Source organism: Podarcis filfolensis, assembly GCF_964270895.1.
Source record: "Podarcis filfolensis genome assembly, chromosome: 8".
Lineage (NCBI taxonomy): Eukaryota > Metazoa > Chordata > Lepidosauria > Squamata > Lacertidae > Podarcis > Podarcis filfolensis.
In genome coordinates this window covers 80,407,068-80,428,164 of record NC_139611.1, presented here as the reverse complement: position 1 = coordinate 80,428,164, position 21,097 = coordinate 80,407,068, and the positions used below count along the sequence as shown (strand labels likewise).

General features: G+C 46.9%; 1 protein-coding gene across 3 annotated transcripts; it reads left to right on the top strand.

Moving 5' to 3' along the window:
- Positions 1-6: 6 nt before the first annotated feature.
- On the top strand, positions 7-15,395 carry CEACAM19 (CEA cell adhesion molecule 19). 3 transcript variants are annotated; one of them, XR_014551389.1, is made up of 8 exons: positions 7-163; positions 2,847-3,218; positions 7,334-7,523; positions 9,864-9,916; positions 10,845-10,939; positions 12,092-12,299; positions 13,148-13,836; positions 13,923-15,395. XR_014551389.1 is itself a non-coding variant. In XM_083627868.1 (7 exons), the coding sequence occupies exons 1-6, from the start codon at positions 112-114 to the stop codon at positions 12,269-12,271; spliced, it is 840 nt and encodes a 279-aa protein (XP_083483994.1). In that variant the 5' UTR covers positions 7-111; the 3' UTR covers positions 12,272-12,299; positions 13,148-14,063. The 3 variants fall into 3 exon arrangements, 2 of the variants coding, with proteins under 2 accessions (XP_083483994.1, XP_083483993.1); XM_083627868.1 differs by having other exon boundaries at positions 12,194-12,299; positions 13,148-14,063; XM_083627867.1 differs by having other exon boundaries at positions 12,092-12,133; positions 13,148-14,062.
- Positions 15,396-21,097: the final 5,702 nt, after the last annotated feature.

Below are 21,097 nucleotides of genomic sequence, written 5' to 3'. Positions count from 1 at the left end.
AAACCCGGGTGCCCAGCTGATTGCCCAGTCTCGGTTTTAACCTCAGAAGTGTTCTTCTTGCTCAGAGGGGTCATTTGGCAAACTTCGGCCAACTTCCATCAAAGAACCACCATGCAGGGTTTGAGCAGCCGGGTCCCCTTTCCTGGGGAATTCCTGCTAGCAGGTGAGTTGATGACCGAGGAGTAAGCAATGCGAACAAGCCTGCCAGCTGTTTTGGGGGGACAGGGGATTGGTATGTAGGGTTGCCAACTGACCAGAAAACACCTGGCCCAGCCTGCTCTTCTGCTTTTAAGGAATTTTTTTTTGAAACATATTAAAATTATCGGGGGGTGGTTGCCTGCCAAGTGTTCCAGATCAAACTATTGTTCAAGGGGACATCTATGGTAACACTTTGAAAGGTTTCTTAAATTAATTCTATTTATTGTAACAAGCTGCTCTGGAGGGTAAGAGTCGAACCAATGGCTTCAAGGAGATTCTGACTAAACAGCAGGAATAAGTTTCTGGGAGTAAGAGCCATTCAACAGTGGAACAGACTCCCTCGGGAGATGGTGGACTCCCCTTCCTTGGAGATATTTTTAAACAGAGGTTGGACGGCCATCTATCATGGATGCTTTAGTTGAGATTCCTGCATTGCAGCGGGCTGGACTAGATGACCCTCGGGGTCCCTTCAAACTCTGCAATTTTATGATTCTAACATAAAGACAATTTTTTTTTTTAAGAATCCTGAAGCTGGCAGCTCTATTAACAAGCGGAATGTTGAGGGTGCTTCTGTTCCCTGGCCTGGAGGCGATACAAAAGGAGGGGACACTTTTGCCTGTTTTAAGTTCTGCATGTTAAGCTGCCATTAAAGACAGAAAAGCAGGATCAGTTTTAAAAGTTGGCAATTCCAGTTTATAGAGTTTGGGAGCGCCGTAGGGAATTGGTCAGTGCTGAACGGGGTGGAGTCCAGCAACGTATGGCTGGCCAATGAGTCCTCATCGCTGGCGCACGTGGATTCATGGGCGATGGTGCCATCCGGGCAGAATTTGGGGGCACACAGCAAAATTAGTGGGAGGGCCTCCCCAGATTCAGCAAGTCCCAAAGTAGGGACATGGGTGGCTCTTTGGGTTAAACCACAGAGCCTAGGACTTGCCGGTCAGAAGGTCGGAGGTTCGAATCCCTGCGACGGGGTGAGCTCCTATCGCTCCTGCTCCTGCCAAGCTAGCAGTTTGAAAGCACGTCAAAGTGCAAGTAGATAAATAGGTACTGCTCCAGTAGGAAGGTAAACGGCGTTTCCGTGCGCTGCTCTGGTTCGCCAGAAGCGGCGTAGTCATGCTGGCCACATGACCCGGAAGCTGTACGCCGGCTCCCTCGGCCAATAAAGCGAGATGAGTGCCGCAACCCCAGAGTCGGCCATGACTGGACCTAATGGTCAGGGGTCCCTTTACCTTTACCTTACCACTGTAAGTGAAAAAAATATATGAGGACCCCCCCCCAACACCCTGTAAAACCATTATCCCTGGAATTACCTGTATCGCAGGGGGTTAGACTAAATGACTCTGGAGGTCCCTTCCAATTCTACGATTCTACCTAATTCAGCCTTTGCAAACCTGGGGCTGATAGGAGCCACCCAAAACACCTAAATGGTGCCCGATTGGTAAAATCCTGACCTAATTTTACTGTGGTCAGTAGGCCAAACCTCTGACCACACAGCAGCAGGGGCTGGCTGAGAAGTTGGCAACTGCAGAACGTAGGAAGCTGTCTTATGCCGCGCCAGACTAGTATTGTCTACACTGGCTGGCAGCAGCGCTCTAAGGGTTTCCACCTGAAGGTCCCTTTCATTTGGAGAAGCTGAGAATTGTCCCGGGCCTTCTGCACTCAAAGCAGCTGCTCTGCCAACTGAGTGACGCACCTCCCCCCTAGGGTCAGGGTGCTTCACATCTGCGAGTTCCTGGTGGACTGGGAACTGCTGGCAGCTGAACTGGTTCGAAGCTGGTTTGAATCTTTAGTGTGTAGACTAGGGTTGTAACTTTTTGACTCCCCCCGACAAAAAAAAAAAAAAGCCATTTCCTGTAGCAAAGTGAACTTATGCTTAGACACGCCGGAAAAGGGAAATGAAAAGTTGGAATCACTGTAAAAGTTGGAATCTATTTCTCCTGTATTATAATACAGTCATACCTCAGGTTACAGACACTTCAAGTTGCGTTTTTTTGGGTTGCGGACTGCTGAAACCTGGAAGTACCGGAACGGGTTACTTCCGGGTTTCAGCAGTCGCACATGCGCAGAAGCGCTAAATTGCACTTTGCGAATGCGCAGAAACAACAAACCGCAAGCCGCGCATGCGCAGACGCGCCGCTACAGGTTGCGAACACTGTGGGTTGCGAACGTGCATCCCGCACGGATCATGTTCGCAACCTGAGCATCCACTGTACATGCTATGTGTATTATACAGTTACTTACACAAAAACTGATTTATTGATTTTGGGGGTGGCCTTTCCTCAAAAGAAATGACCGCTCATTCCTTTGCTTCTAGGCAAAAGTTCATCTCACTAAGCCAAAGGAGCATGAGGCTGTAAAAAAAAAGGTTAGAACCTTAGTGTAGACCAGGCATGGCCAAACTTGGCCCTCTAGCTGTTTTGGGACTACAATTCCCATCATCCATAGCTAACAGGTCAGGGATGATGGGAATTGTAGTCCCCAAACAGCTGGAGGGCCAAGTTTGGCCATGCCTGGTGTAGACATCTGCTGAGCCAGGTGAGCGAGGGGGGGGTCAACTTTCAGACCAGTAGGATGCAGGTGATGATGGAGGATGCTGCGAGTACCTGCGGCCACCTACCCTGACCCTCCCTCCCTCTTGTCTCACGCAGCCTGCCTCATGGGCTTGTGGGCTCCCCTGAGCCAAGCTACCATTGGCAGTGTCTCGGTCGTGTCCATCCCGGAGACCCCCGTCGAGGGTCAGAATGTCACGTTCGCCGTGGTCAACGTGACGGGCACCATCCGCCAGATCGACTGGTACCGAGGCGTGGCGACCGACGGCTCAACCCGGCTCTTCAGTTACTTCCCTGGGAACGGCAACCCACAACGGAATGGGGTGCAACAGACGGGGAGGGAATTTGGCTTCCCCAACGGGTCCCTCCTCATCACCAGGGTCAGGCCCAACGACAGCAAGGTCTACACCGTGATGCTTCTGATGCGTCCCAAAGGCTCTCTCAAAGGGTCCATCGAGCTTCAGCTTGCACGTGAGTGTTTGGGCTCTCTCCCGCCCCCAGTCTCATCGCCTCCCCCTGTTTCCTGTCTCCGTGGCTCAGGGCTGCAGCACGGAAATGTCCATTCCGGCCGCTGTTGAGAGTTTGCCAATGCTTAGCTCTGGAGATCCTCTTTTTTTATCAACCCCAACAGATAAACAATTCTGCAACATTTCAAATTGAGCAACCATTCTTTCCAGCTACGTCTTCCACCTCCCTCCGTGGTCCCCCTAAAATTTCTGTTTATACCTTCACCTTATCACAAAAGGAAAACTAAAAGTTCACCCCCCACTCAAATCCTATTTGCATTTTAATATAGCATATTTTTCACTCTATAAAACGCACCAGACTATAAGACGCACCTAGTTTTTGGAGGAGGAAATCATGAAAAAAATATTCTGAATCCCAGAAGCCAGAACAGCAAGAGGGATCGCTGTGCAGTGAAAGCAGCAATCCCTCTTGCTGTTCTAGCTTCTGGGATAGCTGCACAGCCTGCATTTGCTCCATAAGATGCACACACCTTTCCCCTTACTTTTTAGGAGGGAAAAAGTGAGTCTTATAGAGCAAAAAATACGGTATTTACACTTAGTTGTTATTTTTTCTTTTAAGTATTCTGCAAACAGAATACTCTTCTGGGGTCTTTAAAAATTGTGGACGGGAAGGAATTTTGACTTCTCTCTTCCACAAAAAGAAGTTGTGTCATCCGGACGTTCCTTCCGAATCTCCTGTTTATTGTTTGCATGTATAACTTGGGAATGCTGGAGATGGCACGAGGAGATACTGGGCTGCTTGCTCCTGTTACATAACACAACTCCAAGCGCAATTAGCGTTATATAACCACCCACTTCTTCCTTGTACGCAACTGTCAAACGGGGGCGTCGAATGATGGTAGCTGAGTGGTAGGAACATCTTCAGTGTGCGCAGAAGGTCAATTTCCAATGCCATCTCCCGGAAGGGGCAGGAGAGGTTCGCTTTCGGAAAACCCGGAGAGTTCAGTATTGCCACAATGCCAAACTGGCGCATCGATTAGATCAGGGTTTGCCAGACTTGGGCCTCCAAGCTGTTTTGGGACTACAACTCCCATCATCCCTAGCTAGTAAATTGCTGTTACAGATAGGTAGCCGTGTTGGTCTGCCATAGTCAAAACAAAAAATTTTTTTCCTTCCAGTAGCACCTTAAAGACCAACTAAGTTAGTTCTTGGTATGAGCTTTCGTGTGCATGCACACTTCTTCAGATACACGAAATTGCTGTAAAAGTTGGAATCTATTTCTCCTGTATACATGCTATGCCTATTATACAGTTACTTATACAAAAACTGATTTATTGATTTTGGGGGTGGCCTTTTCTCAAAAGAAATGACTGTTCATTCCTTTGCTTCTAGGCAAAAGTTCATCTCACTAAGCTACAGAAGCATGAGGCTGTAAAAAAAGTTAGAACCTTAGTGTAGACCAGGCATGGCCAAACTTGGCCCTCCAGCTGTTTTGGGACTACAACTCCCATCATCCCTAGCTGGCAGGACCGGTGGTCAGGGATGATGGGAAATGTAGTCCAGAAAAGAGCTGGAGGCCCAAGTTTGGGAAACCCTGGGTTAGATCAATCAAAGCAAAGATATTGAATGGGCTAAAGAGGTACCCTGCATTGCCCTGTATTGGGTGTTGCCAAACTACAACTCCCATCAGTGCCAACGAGCACGGCCAATAGGCAGGAGAGATGGGAGTTGTAGTTGATCAGCATCTGGTGAGCCAAATGTTCCACACACCTGGTTTCAGTTGCCGGCAGAAGTGCACAGATTGAAGAATAATAATAATAATTTATTATTTATACCCCGCCCATCTGGCTGGGCCTCCCCAGCCAATCTGGGCGGCTTCCAACACAATATTAAAATACAGTAATACATCAAACATTAAAAGCTTCCCTAAACAGAGCTGCCTTCAGATATCTTCTAAAAGTCTGGTAGTTGTTGTTCTCTTTGACATCTAGTGGGAGGGCGTTCCACAGGGCGGGCGCCACTACCGAGAAGGCCCTTTGTCTGGTTCCCTGTAACTTGGCTTCTCGCAATGAGGGAACAGCCGGAAGGCCCTCAGCGCTGGACCTCAGTGTCCAGGTAGAACGATGGGGGTGGAGATGCTCCTTCAGGTATACTGGACCGAGGCTGTTTAGGGCTTTGAAGGTCAGCACCAACACTTTGAATTGTGCTCTGAAACGTACTGGGAGTGAATATAGGTCTTTCAAGGCTGGTGTTATGTGGTCTCGGCGGCCGCCCCCAGTCACTGGCCGCTCCAAGTCACTCATTTTATCAGCTGATGGGCTGAAATGCAGTTGCGGGTTCAACCAACAGGGGGACCCAATGCATGTCCACTCCAAGGCTAGCCCCATTGAGTTCAGTAGGATTTACTCCTAGAATAATGTATATATGAGTGATGGGGAAATCTGGGCCTTCCAGATGGGCTATTGGCCACGCTTGCTGGGGCTGGTGGGAGTTCACGAGGCCATCTTAATGGTGGGATTTGCAGGCAGTTGCCGTACATCGAGTCAGACCATTGGTCCATCGAGCTCAGTATCGTCTACTAGGAATGGAGGAGAAACTGAAATCAGTCTGCATTAAAAGATGAACCTAGCAAATTATCGCTTTCCGGAAGAATACAGGCACACCGAAACACAGCCATCCTTTGCAATCCACCCTTATCTGAATTTTGCGAATGGAGGAACAAGACTAGGATAAAACGTGCGACAAAATACACACCTTGGTGAAAATAACGTACGAAAAGGCATTATTCTGTGTGAAATTGTTCTGCAAAAAAAATGTGCACATTAGGGAAAAATAACATAGACATGAAAAGGGTGTTTTGGGAGAAATTTGTGCTAAAAACCTGACGAATTTTCATGAAGGCCTTTTCTTTTTCTGATTGCAAACTGGTGAGGGCGTGTGGAGAACAGAACCTAAGGCTTGCTGAGGGTGGGGAATGAGAAACTAAAACCAAAGGATTTGTCCGTCCCTCTAGCCGACACTGAACAGCAGTTAGCTCTCCAGGGTTGTAGGAAGAGAATCTCTCCCAGCCATACCTGGAGATCCTGGGGTTAAACCTGAGACCTTCTGCATGGAAGCTGGATTGATTGCTGGATTGATTGATTGATTGATTGATTGTATTTCCTTGCCGCTTTTTATTCAAACGAATCTCAACCAATAAATAACCATAATGTAATAAAACATAATACCACATCACAAATACAGCATATATCATAATATATAATATAATATATCTCTTGAGAGTCCCGTGGACTTCAAGAAGATCAAACTTATCCATTCTGAAGGAAATCAGCCTTGAGTGCTCACTGGAAGGACAGATCCTGAAGCTGAGGCTCCAATACTTTGGCCACCTCATGAGAAGAGAAGACTCCCTGGAAAAGACCCTGATGTTGGGAAAGATGGAGGGCACAAGGAGAAGGGGATGACTGAGGACGAGATGGTTGGATAGTGTTGTCGAAGCTACCAGCATGAGTTTGACCAAACTGCGGGAGGCAGTGGAAGACAGGAGGGCCTGGCGTGCTCTGGTCCAGGGGGTCACGAAGAGTTGGACATGACTAAACGACTAAACCACAACAATCATAATTAACAAATTATCAATGAAACAGTTGCAATCTATAAAAAAACCTCAACAAAACAGCCACTAAAACATAAGCTAAACTTCACAATTATGAAAAGTCATTTAGAATCTATAAAATAATATTTAAAACATTAATAGCAATTAAAATATAAGCTGAGCACTAAGTTCATTTTTTATTAGGAAATTTTATTTACAAACAAACAAACACATAGACACAAAACAAAATTCATATTACACTAAGTTCATTCGCACAATCTCTGCACCCCCATGCTTCTGCCACTGAACTACAACCCTTGTCTAAAGATCACCCTCTTCTACGCTGCTGTTAGATGTTCAGGTAGCCTGTTCCCTTTTGTGTCCTACCTACCTTGCAGGGTCGTTGTGGAGAGCTGTGAGGACAAAGCTATTTCCCGTGTCAAGCATTTGCTTGCTCCCTCGGTCACTCAGTGGGATGCCCGCACCTGATTCTGGGTACTAACACCCATGTCCGTTCTCTTTCCTAGGCTCAACGACTACCACCCCACCCCCTACGACTCCCACCACAGAGCCGCCTCCTGCGAAGGAGCTCACCAAACCTCCTTTGATGCTGGGCTGGATTGTCGCTGGAGTCGTGGTTGGCATCCTGCTAGCGGGAGCTGTTGGGGCTGTCCTGGTCTACCGCTTTGTCTTACAGAAGGCAGACCCAGGCACGGGGTAAGGGGGAACGAGGGGCTGTGTGTTTGGAGGGGTCATGAAGGTAGACCACTGAATTGTAGAGTCATCTAGTCCAAACTCCTGCAATGCAGAAATCTATCTAGCTATCTCTATCATCTATCTGTCTAATCTATCTATCATCTTTCTGTCTAATCTATCTATCTATCATCTATCTATCTCTATCATCTATCATCTATCATCTATCATCTATCATCTATCATCTATCATCTATCATCTATCATCTATCATCTATCATCTATCTGTCTAATCTATATCTATCTTTCATCTTTTATCTATCATCTATCTATCATCTATCTATATCTATCATCTATCTATCTATCTATCTATCTATCTATCTATCTATCTATCATCTATCATCTATATCTATCATTATCTATCTATCATCTATCTATCTATCTATCTATCTATCTATCTATCTATCTATCTATCTATCATCTAACTATCTTATCTATCTATCATCTATCTATCTATCTATCTATCTATCTATCTATCTTCTTTCTATCTATCTATCTATCATCTATCTATCTATCTATCTAATCTATCTATCTATCTATCTATCTATCTATCTATCTATCATCTATCAAATTTAATTTTCTAAATTACATTTCAAAATATTCATTTAAACAATCTTAAATCAATGACTTCCCTTCTCTTTCGGTGGTTCATTTTGCATACCATCCGTGCATATTTTACATGAACTAAACCATTCAGTAATCTATTGCTACATCCATCAAAACTTAGATAAGATAAATTTATTGTCATTGTCCGTATATACACAGTATACACAACAACGAAAATCAAACACCCCCCCAAAGACCGGGTTCACATACACATTTACACGTATCTCCAACACTCTCATCCTATTCAGACATAATCTATAAAACATAACATAATCCAGAATATAACATAACCTATTTAAAGGCATAACATAACCTAAAACCTATCGCATTCCTTCCTACTCCCTGCTTGCTATTTCTTGCAACTGGCCCTGAGATCATTATTTAGTGCAATCAGAGCTCTTGGATAGAAACTATTCAGAAGGCGTGTGGTTCGTGTTTTCATTGTCCTATATCTTCTGCCCGAAGGCAACAGTTCAAAGAAGTTGTGAGCAGGATGGGTGGGATCTCTCAGGATATTGTGTGACTTCTTCAAAGTGCGAGACGTGAAGATCTCATCCAGGGTTGGTAGTTGGAGCCCAATAACATTCTGGGCAATTTTAATTATTCTCTGTAAAGCTTTTTTATCCGTTTCGGAGCTGCTCCCATACCACGATAATACACTATAGGTTAAGACACTCTCGATGGTACTGTGATAATAGGACAGAAGTAGGTGCTGAGATAGATTCAGTCCCCTGAGCATTCTCAGGAAATACAACCTCCCCTGCACCTTCCTCACAACCATATTAATATTTGCAGTCCATGAGAGGTCCTCAGAGATATAAATGCCCAGGTATTTAAAACTACCAACCCTCTCCACCTCCTCGCCATTTATGTACAATGGTAAAAAAAAATGGTAAAAAAAAAACTTATTTACGCTGTTGAAATTATCTTAATGCTACCAGCGTTTTTAAATAAACAAATCCCCCCCATATATTCAGTAAACATTTCCCAGTCTTCTTTAAACGTGCATTCTTCTTGTTCTCTTATTCTGTATGTTAAATCTGCAAGCTGTGCACATTCCATCAGTCTAAGTTGCCATTCTTCTTCGGTTGGGACCTCACTCGTTTTCCATTTTTGGGCTAACAAGACACGGGCCGCAGTCGTGGCGTACATAAATAGTCTTTTTTGACACCTGGGAATTTCCCTCTGAGTTATCCCCAACAAAAAGGACTCTGTTTTTGTTTATTTTTTGGAAAGGTACTTTTAATCATTTTTTCCAATTCATTATATATCATTTCCTAGTATTCTTTTGCCCTTGTAAAAGGAGACATTGCTGAAATCTCAAGCATTTGTAACAGAGGGCCATCCAACCTCTGTTTTAAAACCTTCAAGGAAGGAGAGTCCACCAGCTTCTGAGGGAGACCATTCCACTGTCAAGCAGCTCTTACTTCCGGAAAGTTCTCCCTCATATTTTGTCGAAATTTACTTTCTTGTAACTTGAAGCCATGGGTTTGAGTCCTACTCTCCAGAGCAGGAGGGGGAAAAAAGCTTGCTCCCTCGTACATGTGGCAGCCTTTGAGATATTTGAAGATGGCTTTTCTGTCTCCTCTCAGTCTCCTCTTTCCCAGGCTAAACATACCTTGCTCCCTCAACCGTTCTTCATAAGCGAAATGTAGATATGTCAATGGGCAACCTCTCACCCATTCAAATTTGTTTCTAGGATGCCCGCAAGACTGGATCCAAGAGGGAAAAAGCCACCAGCTCCCAAACATGGTGAGTGACCTCCTCTAGAGTATTTGAGAGTCCGGGGATCCACTTTCCTCCTGCAAGCAGTGGTGCGTGTGTGTGCTTTGAGTGGGATATCGTTTTGTTCTAGCAAACGGGATGTTAGCCCTGTGTACCTGAAGAAGTGTCTCCACCCCCATCGTTCCGCCCGGACACTGAGATCCAGTTCCGAGGGCCTTCTGGCGGTTCCTCCCTGAGAGAAGTGAGGTTACAGGGAACCAGGCAGAGGGCCTTCTCGGTAGTGGCACCTTCCCTGTGGAACGCCCTCCCACCAGATGTCAAAGAGAACGACAACTACCAGACTTTTAGAAGACATCTGAAGGCAGCCCTGTTTAGGGAAGCTTTTAATATTTGATGTATTACTGTATTTTAATATTGTGTTGGAAGCCGCCCGGAGTGGCTGGGGCAACCCCATCAGATGGGCTGCATATAAATAATAGGATTATTATTATTAGCCTAATAGAATCTTGATAATGACGCAGCTCAGCAGCAACCTACGAATGCAACAATAGCTCTACTGGATTAGACAGTGGCCTCTCAAGTCCAGCATCCTTTGCTCACAGGGATTAACCAGACACACATGCATGGGTTTTTGTTGGGGGGGGGGTTCAGGACCTCAGAATTGTATTGATTTGTATTGGTTTTATGGGCCAGCTGCCCCCCGCTGCTCCCCTTAGCTACGCTGGGGAGAGACTGGGGAAACCCAGCCAGATGGGTGGGGTATGAATAACAAATTGTTATTATTGAATTATTATTTTGCCCTTGCACCCCTGGAAGCTGAGGTGCAATGGCTCTCTCCCTTCGCCTGTAGTTTCCAGCAACAAGGTTGTTGTGAGAACGACATGCTATGCAGTTCTGAGGCACGTGCAGAATCGACAAACGTTACTGGTGATTTCTTCTAATCTCCGCTTTCCAGGTGACAAGGAGCCCATCTATGAAACGATGGATTCGCCTGTGGAATCGCCCAGAGTAGAAGGGAAGGAGCCTCCCCCAATGTCTGGACCTCTCCCCGTAAGTCAAGGCATGGATGACCAGCCAAACGCCCTGGACTCAACCGCTCCTTGGTTAGGTTCTGCAAATGGGGTGTGATGGGACTGAGAGGATTAGGAGAGGTTGGGAACGGGATTTCTCAGTCAATGAACTCCACTGTGCAACTCCCTTGGTCCTGATCCAGACTCTCAGAATTCCAAAGGTTCTGTATGAATTTGCTGGAACGGCTCTTTCCTCTGCACATTTGAGAGTCTGTGTGCATAAGGGTGAATTTGTCAGGGACTGTGCTGAGGAGGGTGGGAGCCTCCCCCTCCCCCTGCTCCTGATCCGGATCCTGAATCTTCCCAGGAGCAAGAGGACAGTATAGATTTGGAACAGCGGTTTGCAGAGGGACATAGCTCAGAAGGCAGAAGCTGGGAAATACTGGATGGAGAACAGCTAGGAGAAGAAACATTGGAAGAGAGAGGGTTAACAGATTCACAGTCCCTGGACAACATTCACCCCCCCCTTCTCCAAAGTCACAGAGAGCTCAGAAAGTGGCAGATCAGAAAGCAGAGAGGGTACAAGCTCAGATTACAAGATGTAGGAGTGTCATAGATTAATAGGGACAGAAGGGGGTGAAATCCTTAACTGGGAGCACCGCCATTCTAGGAGATGGGTTCTTTGTTCTCTCGCTGTGATTATTAAAGTTTCTAACTGGTAAGAAGACTCCTTTTCCTTTGTTCTGCTTATCTACTGCTTATCTAGTGCCACGGGGGAGGAAGCCTGACAGAATTTAAAGGACTCCCCTGCCAGTGGCATAGCTAGAGGGGTGGATGGCCCCAGGCGGCACTTACCTTTGGGGGTGGCATGCTGAAGCCCAAGGTGGTATGCAAGCCCAGGCGCCCTGAGAGCCCAGCGTGCCACTCGCAAAAGCTGCTTGGAGCTGGGTTCATAGTGTGTGCAAGCTGTTGTGCCACACATACCCCCGGCGTCCCTCAGGCGACCGAGAAGGATGCAACAGGTGCACACCAGCCCCATGAGTGGTGCTGGGCTTGCAGGTTCCCCAAAACACCACGTCCCTCCCCGCCGCCAAGGAGCAAAATCTCAGCAAAGGGAGGATCAAAATGAAGCCCCCCCCTTTCACGATGATCCAATCTTTTTCATTGCCCACCGTATTCTTTCTCTTCACAGCCTCTGCCGGGTCCTTGCCCCGGACTGGACACAAACTACATGGTAAGTTCTTCACCCTGTGGGAAGCTTAACCGGACTTTTCATTTCTTCCTATATCCATAGAAATGTAAGCCCGTCGTCACGCTTTGCAGTTTGCAAGCCGGCCCGACCACTGGGACTACAAAGGGAAGCATCGCCTGACATCGCTATGAAGTCAGGTGATTGACAGGTGGGCATCTGTCACCTTTGGCCTGCCAGGAGTTTGGGAAATCAAGATCTGCCCTGCCAGCCAGGAAAGATCCCAGACCTTTCTGCTGCAAGGGATGGGGCAGGTGGGGTTGTTGTGAGCTATAAGGGGAGGGAAGTGGGTGGCGGTGAGGTCTAAGGCTGGGTAGGCTGGGTTGATGAGCAGGGGATCACCATCTCTGGGCAACCTTTGGAAGGTCATAGAGTAGAATCTTAGAGTTGGAAGGGATCTAAGGGTCATCTAGTCCAGCCCCCTGCAATGCAGGAATATGCAGCTGTCCTGTACAGGGACTGAACCTGCGACTTTGGCGTTATCAGTACCAAGCTTTAATCAACAGCTTGGGACCAGTTTACCTGTGAGATTGCCTTATCCGATTTATTCCCGCATGGCATTTATTCCTGCATTACGGGGGGCTGGACTAGATGACCTTTGGGTACGTTCCAACTCTACAATTCAATTCTATGGTGACTCCAATCTGTGGAGCTGGTGCCAGATAATACTCATTCCACATGAGAACTCCTTGCCTATTGACGCCAGGCAGGCACCTTCCTTGTACTCTTCTGCACACCTCTTAGAAACATTTTTGTTTAGGCAAGCCTATTTAGTCACGTAGAACGCTGGCATGGACTTTCATCTGGTTTTTAGCTTAGCGTTGACTCTTAATTATTTTGTGCGGGTGTTAAATTGCTGCTTCTAGCTGGTTTTTACTGTTAATCGTATAGTTTTATTCGTTTGGTGAACCGATTTGAGGTTGTTTTGGTTTTGCAATCAAGAGGTATATCAGCTTTATGAAATTAATAAACAGGATTCCTTTCCTCTTTAATTTTTAGGAGTTGCTTCGCAGAGCAGAATCCATTTACGCCGAGATCAAGAGGTGATTCCTTGCCTTGAAAGATGCTCCTCTGACTGCCCCCCTCCTGCCAGCCCCCCCCCCCCCCGCTCCCTGAGAAGTGACCCATTCCAGTATTTTGGGATGTGAATTCTCCATCTCCTGTCATTTTGCTCTCTCTTGTCTGCTGCTGGCAGGATCTAGAATCCTTTCGCCTTAAGACTGTGCATACAGCGAAGAATTTCAACCTACCGCCAAGTTCAAAGGCGACTGAGCCCAGGACTTTTCTCCTGATGGGATGGAGGAGCAAGACAGAGCTTGCTGTTGCCTGGGCAGTTCGATCTCATCTCTTCCTAAAAATGGACCACCATGCGTGGCTAAAGTCTTGCTCCTTTTCAAGGAACCCTGGCGGCGGGAGGAAATATTTCTGCTTGCGATTGTGGTTATTTTGGTCTTCTGGGCTTTCTCGATAATCCCATTTTTTTTGGTGTTTTTTTAATAGCAGCGATCTGCTTTGGTGCTCAGAAAGTCTTTCTGTTTCCTGGAGGGCTGCTCTGCAAAGTGTTGGAGGGGTGCTCTGACTCCGCCCACCCACAAGAACTACTTTCTTTGCAAGCTGTAGATCAGGAAATGGGAGGCCACACACACACACACACACACACACACACACACTCTTTCAGGTCATATTTGGCTGAGGACACCCCCTCCCAATTGCTAGCTCTTAGGCAGCATCTTAAAAAGCAGAGACATCACCTTACCGACAAAAATCCATATAGTTCAAGCTATGGTTTTCCCAGTAGTGATGTATGGAAGTGAGAGCTGGACCATAAAGAAGGCTGATCGCTGAAGAATTGATGCTTTTGAATTATGGTGCTGGAGGAGACTCTTGAGAGTCCCATGGACTGCAGGAAGATCAAACCTCTCCATTCTGAAGGAAATCAGCCCTGAGTGCTCACTGGGAGGACAGATCCTGAAGCTGAGGCTCCAAGACTTTGGCCACCTCATGAGAAGAGAAGACTCCCTGGAAAAGACCCTGATGCTGGGAAAGATGGAGGGCACAAGGAGAAGGGGACGACAGAGGACGAGATGGTTGGACAGTGTTCTCGAAGCTACCAGCATGAGTTTGACCAAAGTGCGGGAGGCAGTGGAAGACAGGAGTGCCTGGCGTGCTCTGGTCCATGGGGTCACGAGGAGTCGGACACGACTAAACAACAACAACAACAGGGCTCTTCCAGAACACCTCTATTTTAAGCCTGAATTCAACCGTGCCGTGGAAAATTCAGGTTAAGCAGTGATGGGGAGGTCTTGCTCAAAACCCTGCTCCCCCCAAAGATCTGACTTTTGCAAGAAAGAAGCTGTGGGGGTGAAGCTTGCTATGACACAACATCCTCTGACCTCCCCACAAAACAGATCGGAACGGATACTCTCTAAATCGCTGGTGTCTCTAATCTGTTTGGAAGTGCCCTTAGTTTAGGATCTTTCCTTCCTTCCTTTCCCACACATGTGAGGTTCGAAAAGTCTCTTCTCCTGCGTAGCCAGCACTTTAGACTAAAGCAAAGATATGTTTTAGATTGGAGGGGCGCGTGGATGTCAGCCTTGTCAGATTTTCTGTTTTCTTTTTTACATGAATCCCCAGAGCTACAAACCACTGCTGGTTATAAAAGATAGGCTGTAAAGGGTTTTTATTTTTAGTCGGATGCTGTCTGCCTGGGTAGCTCCGTTAGTTAGAGCATGGTGCTGATGATGCCAAGGTTGCAGGTTCGATTCCCGTATGGGATAGCTGCATATTCCTGCATTGTAGGAGGTTGGACTAGATGATCCTTGGAGTCTCTTTATGATTCTAAATACTCCTTGCTAGGAATCGCAAGCAGGCTTTGGGTTGGCCATCAATGGGACAGGATCCTGGAATAGGCTGTCCAGTGGCCTGATTCAGCAGCTTCTTCTTATTGCTATGCTCTTAATTAAAGAGCAGGATGCCCCCGTTCTGAGCCTTGGGATGAGTTTTCAGTGCCACAGCTGAACTGAGTTTACAGTCCTTTTGCAAAAAAAAAAAAACCCCCACCTCCGCTCCCGGTGAGCTTTCTTCATTTCAAGCAGTCTATCTGATATAGGGAATGTCGTGTTGTTATCACTGTCAAACAAACGGAGAGCCAGGGGACCCGGCTGCAAGTCGACCAGATGTCTATGCTTAGATATTGTTGTAGCAAAACGGTATATAAATTGTTGAAATAAATAAATGAAGTAAGGTATCAGTCGACCCTGATGTACTAGGACTATGGGAAATGATGGCTCAATTGGGCAGGCACACCCTATGAATTGAGCAACGTTGTGGCTCTGAGTATAGCCCTTGAATTGGGGATCCGGACCAGAACTAGGCCCCTAAGTCCACACACACACAAATCCACTCCTGGTTTTCCCTCTTATCAAAGTGTTCTTTTTTCTTTTTTCTTTAGCGTGCTAATTTGGGCTTGTCTACATTTCTGGTTAGGGATGTGGGTGGCGGTGTGGGTTAAACCACAGAGCCTAGGACTTGCCGATCAGAAGGTCGGCGGTTTGAATCCCCGCGACGGGGTGAGCTCCCATTGCTCAGTCCCTGTTCCTGCCATCCTAGCAGTTCGAAAGCACGTCAAAGTGCAAGTAGATAAATAGGTACCACTCCTGCGGGAAGGTAAACAGCGTTTCCGTGCCCTGCTCTGTTTCGCCAGAAGCGGCTTAGTCATGCTGGCCACATGACCCGGAAGCTGTACGCCGGCTCCCTCGGCCAATAAAGCGAGAGGAGCGCCGCAACCCCAGAGTCAGCCACGACTGGACCTAATGGTCAGGGGTCCCTTTATCTTAACCTTTACACTTCTGGTTGGTCCCTGCTTAGCAAGCATGGGTCCGAGAGGTTTCCCCACACTTTCTAGGCACAGGTCTGAGCGGTTTCCTCATTCCTGGAAAACCTGGAAATCGGAACAAATGACAACCCTCAGAAGATCCTATTGCTGTTCCGACTCAGCGCTAAACCACAGGTTTTCCTGGGGGAAGGCGGCGAGGCAAATGGAGGTGTAAACAAGCCCTTAGAAGGGCTGGGTGCACTTTTAGTTTAAATACCTGGGCATCAAAAACCCTGGCAAGTCACCCAGAGATCCATGTGCAGATCTTCCTGCCCACCCCTGGCCTAACCCCTTTCATGCAGGGTGGGCAGGAGGAAGGAGCTATAAGCTCTTTAGAAATCTGCCATGTGGCTACAGCCATCTCTTGTTTATCAGACATCTAAGGCTGTTGCCACATGTTCTGCTTGAACAGGCTGGTCTGATCTGTAAAAGTTTCATTCTGATGTATTTATTATTTTCAACTAGCAACTTCATACCTGACAGTGCTTGGGAATTCTAAGGCTTATCCTCACTTCTGGGAAAATCTGTGATTCATTGCTGAATCTGAACAACCAGGAATCAGGTTTTCATTCCCCTTAACTGAGTTCTTCTCGCCCCCATCCCCGAGACACGAGAAATCCTCTTTCTGCTTAGAGTAACATCCAGCCTTTGCTGTGGATGCAACTCTGGCGACAGTCATTTTGTTTGGATTCCAACCCCCACACTGACCATGTTTTGAAAGGCGCAGCCTACCAGCTTGGTTCAAAATACCGTCCAATTATTTACCGTAATAAATGGAAATCTGCCCTTATTCCCTTATGGGGGACACAAGAGCCCTTGTAGAGTCCTTTGCAGGTTCTCCCTCGGTCGGAGAAAATAACAGAGGCCAACCAGAGAATATTGAGAAACAAAGCAGCCAGTAAGCGTGATCTTTATTGAACTGTTGCAACAGGATGCTCCCCTCACCCGCAGGAAAGGAGGAGGACCCAGAACCCAGGTGTGTCCGCCCTTATATAGGCATTTTAAATTGCCCGCCTTGGAGTCCAAGACCACCCCCAGACACATCATACCGACATCACAGAAAGGGCTGTCTATAGCAGAAATCTGAGTGTGTTGTTTATCTCCTGTCTGGCAGGTTACCTGTTAATACTTACTTGATTGGATACCCTGGGGAGCCTGGCCAGTCTTTTAAATACTTTTTTTTAAAAAAACTTTTAAATACTTAGTTCCTGAGCCAGGTCACAGGCTCACCCTATTCATACACAGATATACCCTTAAGACAGGTTTTGTGAAGGAAAAGACAATGGGGAGGCTTTTACATTTTCCTTTGACCTTGCAGAGAAAACATTTGGTCAGTTTGGGAGCAAAAATGGCTCCAGGACTGCTTTCTTGTGCTGCTTCAGACATGTGGCCCATACATTTATGTACGTGTTTGCTTGGTACATTTCTGAACATTTATTATATATATAAAAGACCTTAATTTTTTTATTTCAATGTGAACACGGACAAAAAACCACTCCCTGATCTCGTGAACCGTCATGCAAAATTCAGCCAAGGCATCCAAAAAGGTCCAAATGCACAGCGATCATACAGCTTTCCAAAACAGGTATTAGACCCACCAATTTAGTCTTGACCTGGCGGATGCTGCTTATCTTGACTGCCGAAAGCATCCCATGAGAGAAGACGCAAAGGCGTTTCAGAGATAAGGGAGGCCTGTTATTATTTGTAATATGGGAGGCCTGTTATTATTTGTGACCTGCTACCCGAGAGTGTTTTGCTAGGAAATTTGCCGCAGTTGGTTTCAAGATAGGAAATGTTTAACAGAGTCACAAGATGTAACAAAGCCAGGTTTCTGTTACGGGAGAAAGTTGCGTTTAGCCATTTAAGGAATGCAAATAGAGAGGAAATGTCCCCTGACACCGGGGAGAGGGGGGAGGAAAAGGGACAGAAAGTGTTTGTGTGGAAGGTCCAAGTGGGGCGTCATCGCTCACTAACTTAATGCTTAAAGCCCACAGTTCACTGAGGCTGAGGGCCTGGGAAGAAGATGCCCCAGCCTTAGCGGCCCCATAGAACCTGGGCTGCTGTAGTGCGTGAATGTTATTATTTATTTAGTTGATTTGTATACAGTGGTACCTTGGTTCTCGAACTTAATCCATTCCAGGAGTCCGTTTGACTCCCAAAACAGTTCGAAAACCAAGGCACGGCTTCTGATTGGCTGCAGGAGCTTGTTGGATCGGCTTCTGAAAAACATTCGCAAACCGGAACACTTAACTTCCGGGTTTGTGGCGTTTGGGAGCCGATTTGTTCGGCAACTAAGCTGTTCGAGAACCAAGGTATGACTGTATAGTGGTACCTCTGGTTATGTACTTAATTCGTTCCGGAGGTCCGTTCTTAACCTGAAACTGTTCTTAACCTGAAGCACCACTTTAGCTAATGGGGCCTGCTGCTGCTGCCGCACCGCCAGAACACAATTTCTGTTCTCACCCTGAAGCAAAGTTCTTAACCTGAGGTACTATTTCTGGGTTAGCGGAGTCTGTAACCTGAAGTGTATGCAACCCGAGGTACCACTGTACTGGCCGTCATCTGCAGATTTCCAGGTGGTTCACAGCATAAAGATACAATATAAAAACACCAAATACATGATAAAAACAAGAACAAAAATAATAACCAAATCAACAAGCCCTTCCCCAAATTCACTTGATGCTGTTCAAGCTGTTCAGGAAGCAAAGGGTTTGGAATAAGAGGGTGAGCTCTGAACCCCAACAGTGATGTTTATGAGGAACTGCATGCTAAGATTTGTGTGAGTGCAGAATTACATAACATTGAACAAGGAACACCCTAAAGGGCCAGGAGTGAACATGCTTGGAGCCAACAAAAGTGTTGTGGGGGCGTACCTTCCAACATTTCTCCAATGAAAATAGGGACGTCCCATTCCATAATGATAATTTTACTGTTTATACCCCACACATCTTACTGAGTTGCCCCAGCCACTTTGGGTTGCGTCCAACATATATAAGAAACATAATAAAATGTTAAAAAAACCTTCCGTATACAGGATTATATATGATAGCTTGGTGGGGTCGGATAACTCCATACCCTCCAGCATTTTCCCACTGGAAATAGGGACATCCTGAGGAAAAACGGGAAAAATCAGAAACCGGGATGGCTTCTCTAAATCAGGGATGTCCCTGGAAAATTGGGACAGTTGGAGGGTCGGGGGGGGGGGGACGACGACAGAGATGGAAAACTGAGGGAGAAGCAGGAATGGCGTTGCATGTCCTGGGATAAGGGCACGGCTGGCTGAGTCGCTGGAACCCTGAGCGGGACATTCCACGCTGCAACATTTTGTTGCTGGCCCTGTTAGTTAATCTTTATCCCAGTTGGAACCTTTCCCTGGGATTCAACTTGCTTTGGTTAGTCAGCTGCACCCTGGAGAGGGTTTTTATTCCTGTATTTGTTAACCAGTTAGCTAATGATCAATGCCAGGCTGCAATTAAGAAACTTCCAGAGATTCTTGAGCAAGGAGATGCCACCCCATTGCTCTTCCCGCCCGCTGCATATGGCAAACACCCTGCTCCACTTCTCTAGGTGTCAGGAATATGGAATGTGGGGCAGCCGCTTTCCAACACGCTCCTGCACCTTCCAGGGCAGCCTGCCGTGCAGAAAAATTATGGGTGCCTCCAGACTGCCGCGGTTTTGCGGGAGGGATTCAGGCGCATACCGGAAGTTTAGGTTTGTGCAATTAACCTGATTTAAAGGGCTCCGTTGCCCTGTCACAACAAATCCGGTTTGGAAAGTGGCAGAGGGGAATGATTAACGGGAAGGCTTTTAATCAACACCCTGAGAGCAAATCGGGAGGAATGCTCACTAAAGGCCGGATATAATCTCATCTCCACGTAAGGTTTGTGCAGGCAAACCAGGACAAAGGTGCCCAGGAATTAGGTCACCTGGAGGGGTCTGAATGCAGGCAGAGTGTTTCTCTTGGGCAAGGAGATGGGGGGCGGCGGAAGCTTCACCCCATAGCGACTGAACATGACTGTGTCAGCCGGCAATTAACGGCGCAGCAGGAGAGTCCGTGAAACTAACAATGGCAACTCTGTCAAGGAAGTGGAACAAGGTCCTCTAGTTCCTGGCTCTCTCTGGACAGGGTATTCCATATCCGGGGAGCCACCACTGAAAAGGCCACTCACTCCCATCGGACCTAGCTTGGTAGTGTTGCAGGAATTTATGTATAGGTTGGGGGGGGGGGTTGCCCCTTCAGCAGATATCATGCACATGCAGCCCACTACCAAAATCAGCACAATCACTTTGGTGACTTTTGTGATTTGTCCCCACAAAACACTTCATCGCAGTTTCTTCCTATCTATTCAAAGGGCCTCTGCTGCACGACACCAAATGTAACAATTCACTGACAGATGTATCTATGTACTGGCTCACTGGGAAAACTTCAGAAATTCATATAGACATGTGAGCTCAGCTACTCAGCAGCCCCTCTGCTTGAGTGATAATTCCTGGCATCCTGATACCTGAGTGCCAGACAGGTAGCCATTCCAGAAATAGCAAACCCAGATGAAGACAAAAGGGTGTGATTAACTTGGCTGGGAAACAGGGAAATGTAAATATCTCTTTTGTTACACTTGACGGGTGTTGGTGGAGGGCAAGGGGAACCATGGGGCAGGGTCCAGGATGCTCAGATTACTGCCACCAGACCTCCCTTTTCATGATGTAACCATGATGTATTAGTGATGTAGTTTGGGGGTGTGTAACATGGGGATTAGCAGTTTATAAAAGTTTGGGGGCTCTTTTGTTCGGGGCTTCCATCTTGCTCCACCTGGTGGCAGGTGGGAGTCCTGTCACGACAGTCTTCAATAAAGACCAAGCCTACTGGCTGCTGTTTTGCTCTGGTATTCCTGGCTGGTGTCCTTGTTTTTTGTCCAAGGGAGCCCTCAGATTTCTCCGGAGATGTCTTGGACTGGCTGGATGCAGAGGAATGGTGGGAGGAGCCAGGTGGGGAACTCCCAAAGGAAGAAGGCTCAGAGCCCGGGGTGTGGTGGTGGGATGATGGTGAGTGATCAGAGGGAGAAGACTGGGAAGAG